Below are 8,451 nucleotides of genomic sequence, written 5' to 3' on the forward strand. Positions count from 1 at the left end.
GAGCTCCTTTCAACTGCAGCAATAAACACAATTGTAATGTTTCCACCTGTAACATTTTATCGTCAGTGAAATTTTAAGAGATTTGGTACAAAATAATATATTTAGAAAACGGATTCAATATGTAATCAATATGTAACGCACTTCCCTATTAATAAAGTGTATATTAATAAAGTGTATATTAATTAAGTGTACGTGAGAGAAAAGCCGGCGTCTTCAAACACTTGCACGCAAAACTGGGCAGGTGACATCATATAAGCAGACATCAGTTCCGCCAATCAGCGTGCGAGACGGCAGAAGCGGAGCATGGACTTACTTGATGGACACACCCAGACGACCAATGAGCGGCCTGCTCACATCAGGCGGGGGCGGGACCTGGGCTGAGCAGAGACTGGCAGATAATAAAGTTTATAGCGATATCGGAGAGATGCCAGTTGGATGCCAGCTCTCTAGGACTTCACCAACATCTTCATAAGCTCTTCACATCTGTGCATGCTTTATTAAAATCATCTGATTTGCTGTCCCGTGCTGTGGAGTAAATCTACGTGAGATGCCGATCCTGGAGGTGAGCGGTCAGCTGATGAACATGAGTCTGACCTCAGTGCTGCTCGCCGCTTCTGTGTTCACTCTCACTCTGGGATACCTGAGCAAACTCCTGTTCAGACAGCAGCAGACTCACACTGGAGATCAGGTGAGAGCACAGGATCAGCTCAATATCATGCACTGCTTTCAAATCTGCCTGGAAACATTTTAAACTGCATGCATGTGTAATTATCTCTAATGTTGGGGTCATTTAACTCCATTAAGAGTGCTGGGTAATGCATCGTGTAATTAAAGTTATCTGTCTATCTGTACGATATTATCGGACCAATATCGGAATCGAGCGATAAAGGCTTTACATATAAATATCGGCATATCTATTGTGCTATCCAATCTCTCTGTATGTCACTTCTAAACATTAATTTGATTTCCTCTGGTTTCCTCAGAAGTATCCTCCTCATATCCCGTCCAGTATTCCCTTCCTCGGTCACGCGGTGGCTTTCGGCAGGAGTCCCATTGAGTTTCTGGAGCGGGCCTACGAGAAGGTGAGCATCATCAGAACCACCTGTCTTAAAGGGACAGTTCACCCAAAAATTTAAATTGTGTCATTAATTACGCACCCTCACGTCGTTCCAAACCCGTAAGACCTTTGTTTATCTTCAGAACACAAATTAGGATATTTTTGATGAAATCCGAGAGCTCTCTGACCCTCCATAGACAGCAACACAACTGTAATGTTCTCAGGTCCAGAACCGTAACAAGGACATCGCTAAAACAGTCTTTAGTGGCTCATCATCAGATTTGTGAAGCTACGAGAATACTTTTTGTGCACAAAGAAAGCAAAAATAACACTTTATTCAACAATTCTTCTCCCCGAGTTACCGTCTTCCACCATTTTGGCGTGCGTTTTCTCCAGAACGTAAACAATGTTGATTATGTAGATTACATTCTGGGGAAAGTGCGCACATAATACTCTCCAGTTTCTGGATCTGGGAACATTTCAGTGTTGTTGCTGTCTATGGGAGGATCAGAAAGCTCTCGGATTTCATCAGCAGTGTTGGCTCTAACTAGTTCCTAAGTAATTAGTTACTGTAATTTAATGACTTTTCCCTTGAAGAAGTAAAGTAAGGCATAACTCTTATTTTTCTGTAATTTAATTAATACTGTATATACAGTAGACTGTAGAAGATTTATACACAATACAATAGTGGATTTAACATCAAAATTTAAAGTCTAACCTTAAAATGCATGCTTTTTATGTACCCTTCTCACTTTAAATACGTTGGTGAGTTAATAAGAATATTGTTAACAGTCTCACTATTAACTAGTTGTTTATTAACATGAATATTACTGGATATTGGCTGTTTATTATTATTTAAAAAAGCATATTAATGTCTTATTATAAATCCTTAATCCTACCCAATTCTTAAACTTTACAACTACTTTACTAAGTATTAATAAGCAGTAATTAGGAGTATTTTGAGGCAGAAGTCATAGTTAATAGTTAGTTAATAGTGAGAATTAGACTCTAATCTAAAGCGTGACCAGAATATTTAATGAAGTTACTTAGAAAGAATTAAAAGAACAATTTCATGTCTATCCTTGTATCATTAACTTGTCAAGGTTGATATAGGATTTAGAAAGTAATTAGTAATAAATACTTTTTGGAGAGAGTAATTTGTAGAGTAATCTAATTACACTGTTGAAGATGTGATTAGTAACTAGTAATGAATTACTTCTTTAGAGTAACTTACCCAACACTGATCATCAGAAATGTCTTACTTTGTGTTCTGAAGATGAACAGAGGTGTTATGGGTTTGGAACAACATGAGGGTGAGTAATTAATGACAGTTTTGGGAGAACTATCCCTTTAAAGCATTCAGACAGAGGTTTAGAACAACAGGCCGCTGATCTGAGCTCATGATGATGTTGTTGTGGTTGTTTTGTAGTACGGGCCTGTGGTCAGCTTCACTATGGTTGGGAAAACCTTCACGTATCTGCTGGGCAGCGACGCAGCTGCGCTCATGTTCAACAGCAAGAACGAAGATCTGAACGCGGAGGACGTGTATGCGCGCCTCACCACACCGGTGTTCGGAAAGGGTGTCGCGTACGACGTGCCCAATCCTGTAAGATCACGCACCTGTTTTTAGGTCTTGACTGCTGTTTTGTGGTTAATATGTCTTTGTTTTAAACCCCAAACAGCTGCATTTCTCTTTCGTCTTGCATGGAGTGTTGATTTGATTTGTGTTTGTTCATTCACAGCTTTTCCTGGAGCAGAAGAAAATGCTGAAGACGGGGCTGAACATCGCACAGTTCAAACGACATATTGAAATAATCGAAGAGGAAACTATAGACTATTTGAAACGATGGGGAGACAGTGGAGAGAGAAGTAAGGAGATGGATTCATTCTACATGCATCAGATTTCTCTTCAGAGTAACATGCATTGATGAATCGTTCACAATAAGAGCACAAACATGTATTAAAAGAACAGTTCAGCCAAAAATTAAAATGTGCACACTCTCAGGGCATCCAAGATCAGGATGAGTTTGTTTCTTCATCAGATTTGGATAAATGTCTCAGCAATGGATGCTCTGCAGTGAATGGGTGCCGTCAGAATGAGAGTCCAGCTGATAAAAACATCACAATAATCCAGTCCATCAGTTAACATCTGGAGAAGACAAAAGCTGAAACACATCCAGCATTGTTTAGGATGGTGAGTGATTGCTTGTTCAGTTACCACAGAGTACATAGAAAGCATAGGTAAGTGAGTCGACCTCGGGTGAGTCGTTCTGCCTCGGGAGATAGGAAGTTTTCTTTAGTCGAGTAAGTTGCCGTTTAAATTAGTTCGCTCACCAGTCCTTAGTTATGTTTAAATACATTTCTTGTTTTTTCTATTATTTTCTTATTTTACCTGTATAATAAAACTTCAACTTTTTGCCGTGGCCATAGTGGTATTTGTTGTTTTAGAATGTCTTTCTTATGTTGGTCCCTAAACAGGGTCGTAGCATTAATTGGGGGCTCGTCCGGGATATGAACCACCTTTTGTTTAAAGAGCTATGTTGGTATTTTGTAGCATGCTTTCTTGTTTAATGTTTTTGGTTGGACTGCTATTTTTGTTTTGTAGAATGCTTTGTAATATTTATGCATTGCTACTTTTGCTTCTTTGTAGCATGCTTTTGTGTTTAATGTATTTCTACTTTGTTTTTGTACTGAAGCGTGCTTTTGTATTTGATGCATGGCTACTTTGGCTGCATTTAGTAGTTTGAAAGGTGGGTTTTGACCAATTTTTGCCGTTCTTTTTGTGTCTTTTTGATATGAGAGATAATAGGAGATGGACTTTTTCTCTGGAGGAAGCGTTATTATGGATTATGGACTCTATGGTATTTTAGTTAAAAACATCTTAATGCTGGATTTGTTTCAGCTTTAGTCTTCTCCAGATGTTAACTGATGGACTGGAGTGGTGTGGATTATTGTGATGTTTTTATCAGCTGTTTGGACTCTCATTCTGACGGCACCCATTCACTGCAGAGCATCCATTGCTGAGACACATTTCTACAAACCTGATGAAGAAACACACTCATCCTAATCTTGAATGAGCACATCTTCAGCAATTAGTCATAGAAGAATTTTAACACCCAGAAAGCATGACTTGATGCGAATGTTTCTCTTGTCAGATCTGTTCGAAGCGCTGTCTGAGCTGATCATCCTGACGGCGAGCCGCTGTCTTCACGGCTGTGAGATCCGCGGGATGTTAGACGAGAGAGTGGCTCAGCTTTACGCCGATCTGGACGGAGGCTTCACTCACGCCGCCTGGCTTCTGCCCGGATGGCTGCCGCTGCCCAGCTTTAGGTATCACAGCATCATCACAGAATTAACACCAGGAGAGCCGAGGATTTCACGTGACGCTGTGTTTCTGTGCTTTGTTTTCAGACGGAGGGATCGCGCACATTTAGAGATCAAGAAAATCTTCTACAACGTCATCAAGAAGCGAAGAGAAGCCACAGAGAAAAACGATGATTTCCTGCAGACGCTCATAGACGCCACATATAAGTACGTCACTGACTGTGATTCTGGATCATTTAAACTTTACAGAGCTGGGTCAGTTTGTCCATTTATAACCTTGGATTCGCAATCAAACATTTTACAATCAAGTTTATGCAAGGAAAAAATATGTAATATATATAATTTATTATAATAACTATAATTCACATTTTAAAATAATGCTTTTAAAATATATTAAATTAGTTTGATTTATAATTTATTGTAAAGAATAAATATAAAACATCGTTATTTTTTAGCATAATTCATAAAAATATAATTATTTTATTTAACATAACACTCATGTCCATGTTGCACACATACACAAACGTGTTTATATAATAAAATAATTATTAATATGTTTATATATTTAAAAAAAATAATATAATGTATTTAAAATAAATTTTTATTTACAAATATTTTTTTAAAAAGGTCAAAATAATTGATAAATATAAAAATAATAATATTATAGTTGTTTTGCAATACAAATTGCACAATTACTCATTTATAATACAAATACAAATATTTAATTTATAATAATCTTTGCTATGTCGCACACATGCATGTTTATATGCTTATTTAATAATATAATTTATTTTAATATTTATAATAATTTACAAAATATATAATAATTTATAATATTATAATTGTAACATTAATATAATTGTAATTATTAATATATAACTATAAATTATCATGCACACTAATTGACATGTTGCACACATGCACAAACACTCTCTGTCTTTGAGTTTAGCAAGCTGTTGTTGAGCTTTTTTCAGGTTCATCCTAAAATTTGACTGTCCTACTCGGGTCCGGATTGAAATTCAGACTTCAACTAAATGCCGTACAGATCTGTATATAACAACACATTAGCTGGAGCATGTGTGCTAAACATCTATAAAGACAATGCCATCATGCAGTGCATCTGGGAACAAAAGCACATGATTACATACTAAGATTTCAAGTATACAGTGATGAAGTCGAATCAATGCATGGGTGAGTGAGTGAGTGAGTGAGTGGTATCTCTGTGCGCTGCAGGGACGGCCGTCCTCTGAATGATGACGAGATCGCCGGGATGCTGATCGGCCTGCTGTTAGCGGGACAGCACACGTCCTCCACCACCAGCGCATGGATGGGCTTCTTTCTGGCGCGGGACAGAGCGCTGCAGGAGCGCTGCTACAGCGAACAGAAAACCGTGTGTGGAGAACACCTGCCTCCTCTGCACTACGAGCAGGTGACTCATCCACATCAGCTCCTTCAGTGCTGTTAGTTCATCAGTCATCACTAGCACTAGTGCACAGCAGATCTCTAAACTTCAGTGTGTAAGTCCTTCTCTGTGACGGGCATCAAGAATGAATGTCCAGTGAATGCCTGCATTATTGTGATGGGGTTTGCATTGGAAAGAAACACTATTTATGCCGTTTCAAAGCTGCTGTGCGTCTGAAAACATTCAAAATCTAAATCACTGTTAAAAATCTGCCCCCTGGAATCATTACTTTTAACTGAAACTAAAACTATTAAAAAACATTTGTTAATTCAATTCAAATTAATAACTTTATTTTTAATTAATTAAATAATTATTAACTGAAATAAAAGATAAAATGTCAAACATAAAATAAATAAAATCTAATTTAAAATATTAACAAAAGCTGTAATAGTATATTAATGATACTAAAAGATAGATTTTGTTTACTTTAACAATTAAAACAAACAAATAAATAATTTTTAAAAATAATGAATTAAAGATTTAATTATTATTAACTTGTCAAACACACAAAAAATTTAATTAAATTATAATATAAAAATAAAATCTCATTTAAAATATTAACAAAAGTTGTAATAGTATAATAATACTAAAAGATACACTTAAGATTTAAATCTAACATTTAACAATTAAAACAAATAAATTAATTATAAAAATAATGAATAAAATTATACTCATTTTATTTCAGTAGATGTCAAAGAAAACAGCACATTTCTCAGTTTGTTTAGTTTGAAGTGCTTAAGTACTAAAACTAAAATAAAAATAAAGTATAGCTGTATTTTTAAAATTAAAATAAAAAAGATACATATAAAAATAAAGAAATAAAATAAAACTTTAACTAAAATTAAAAACTGATTCAAAATATTAACAAAAGCTATAATAGTATATTAATGATACGAAAAATACATTTAAGATGTAAATCTAACATTTGACTATTAAAATAAACAGACAAATAAATAAATGACATTATTTAAATATATGTTTCAAAGTAATTTTTTTTAATGTTATGAATATTTATTTCATAATTCTCATTAACTTTTCAGACCACATGACATTTGACATCCTAAACTTAAAAAAAGGTCAAAATAAATCTTATAAATCAGTACTTTCATACGTTTAATGGCATATGTTTTTATCCAAAGCGACATACATTGCATTTAAGGTTTATATTTGATCAGTTCGTGCATTCTCTGGGAATCGAACCCATGATCTTAGTGTTGCCAGCACCATGCTAAACCAAGTAAAAGGAAAAACATTTACACTTTTTATTCAGAATTTTAAAGCATGCTATTCAAGTAGCTAATAGCTATATATATATAAATATATGAATGTAATTTTGAATGCCTTTTTTAAGAATACACTGAATGTCACATCATTGATCCTGACACTAAAGAACTGTTTTGGCGTCTGACGCAGCTTAAGGACTTGAGTTTGCTGGATCGCTGTCTGAAGGAGACGCTAAGACTAAGACCACCAATAATGACCATGATGAGGATGGCCAAGACGCCTCAGGTACTAAAGGGTCTAAATCAAACCCGGCTACGTTACTGATATTAAAGCCATCTGATCATGTGTCTGTGTTTGCTCAACAGAGAGTGGGAGAATACACCATCCCTCCGGGGCACCAGGTGTGTGTGTCTCCGACGGTCAACCACCGTCTGCAGGACACCTGGGCGGAGCGGCTGGACTTCAACCCTGACCGATACCTGCATGACAACCCCGCCGCCGGAGAGAAGTTCGCTTACATCCCCTTCGGAGCGGGTGAGTTTGTTCAGACCTCGTGAAATCAAAACCAGAGTTTTGAGGTCATTACACACGCAGTCCGAAATTTTTGCACGTTGAATTTTCAAATAGTTGTATCTCAGCCAAATATTGTCCTATCCTAACAAACCATACATCAATGGAAAGATGATTTATTCTGTACAAATCTCAATTTTGAAAAATTGACCCTTATGACTGGTTTTGTGCTCCAGGGTCACATATTGTTTAAAAAAGTTCATTTTAAGGTTCGCCCGACATGATGTTTCTGGTCTTTATCGGTCGATCTTCGACAGGTCGTCACCGCTGTATTGGAGAAAACTTCGCCTACGTTCAGATTAAAACCATCTGGTCGACTATGCTGAGGCTGTATGACTTCCAGCTGGTGGATGGACACTTTCCCCCCGTGAACTACACCACCATGATCCACACGCCACACAACCCCATCATCAGATACACACGGAGGAAGACGCAGTGATGGGAAGCTGTTCCTCATAATTCATCTTCAACTAATGCAGCTATCAAGAGCTGTTTAACATGCATCAGCTTCATTAGTGACTCAATTCATCTGACGTCAAATGAGAGACTCAGATCTTCAACATCTTGTGCGTTTGTTATTTAAAAGACGTTTTATTTTTACCCAAAGTGACCCGTATTGCTCGGATTACCAACACACCCCAATCCAAGAGTCAAAATCACCCGCCTGTAGCCTTTCTTCTGCTACCAGCAAACCATGAAAATATTTTTATATGATTGCACAGATTTCTATTTTAGTTTTTTCCCAGAAAACACAAATCTGTAATGCATGAAAGGTTTTTAACATTAAAATCATATAGAAATGTCAGACTGCTGT

At 36.5% G+C, this 8,451-nt stretch overlaps 1 protein-coding gene across 1 annotated transcript; it reads left to right on the plus strand.

The window, feature by feature from the left end:
• Positions 1–362: 362 nt before the first annotated feature.
• On the plus strand, positions 363–8,441 carry LOC306885604 (lanosterol 14-alpha demethylase). The gene is made up of 10 exons (XM_079442249.1): positions 363–688; positions 984–1,082; positions 2,487–2,663; positions 2,800–2,926; positions 4,213–4,387; positions 4,469–4,588; positions 5,615–5,810; positions 7,257–7,352; positions 7,433–7,601; positions 7,895–8,441. Exons 1-10 carry the CDS (start codon positions 548–550, stop codon positions 8,074–8,076), a joined length of 1,482 nt encoding a protein of 493 aa, XP_079298375.1. The 5' UTR covers positions 363–547; the 3' UTR covers positions 8,077–8,441.
• Positions 8,442–8,451: the final 10 nt, after the last annotated feature.

This window comes from Barbus barbus (genome assembly GCF_936440315.1).
Source record: "Barbus barbus genome assembly, chromosome: 19".
NCBI lineage: Eukaryota > Metazoa > Chordata > Actinopteri > Cypriniformes > Cyprinidae > Barbus > Barbus barbus.

Coding starts and splice junctions, on each gene's coding strand:
- LOC306885604 (XM_079442249.1), top strand. CDS start 548: ATGCCGATCCTGGAGGTGAGCGGTCAGCTGATGAACATGAGTCTGACC. Junction 2,664..2,799: donor CGTACGACGTGCCCAATCCT/GTAAGATCACGC, acceptor GTTCATTCACAG/CTTTTCCTGGAGCAGAAGAA. Junction 4,589..5,614: donor CTCATAGACGCCACATATAA/GTACGTCACTGA, acceptor TGTGCGCTGCAG/GGACGGCCGTCCTCTGAATG.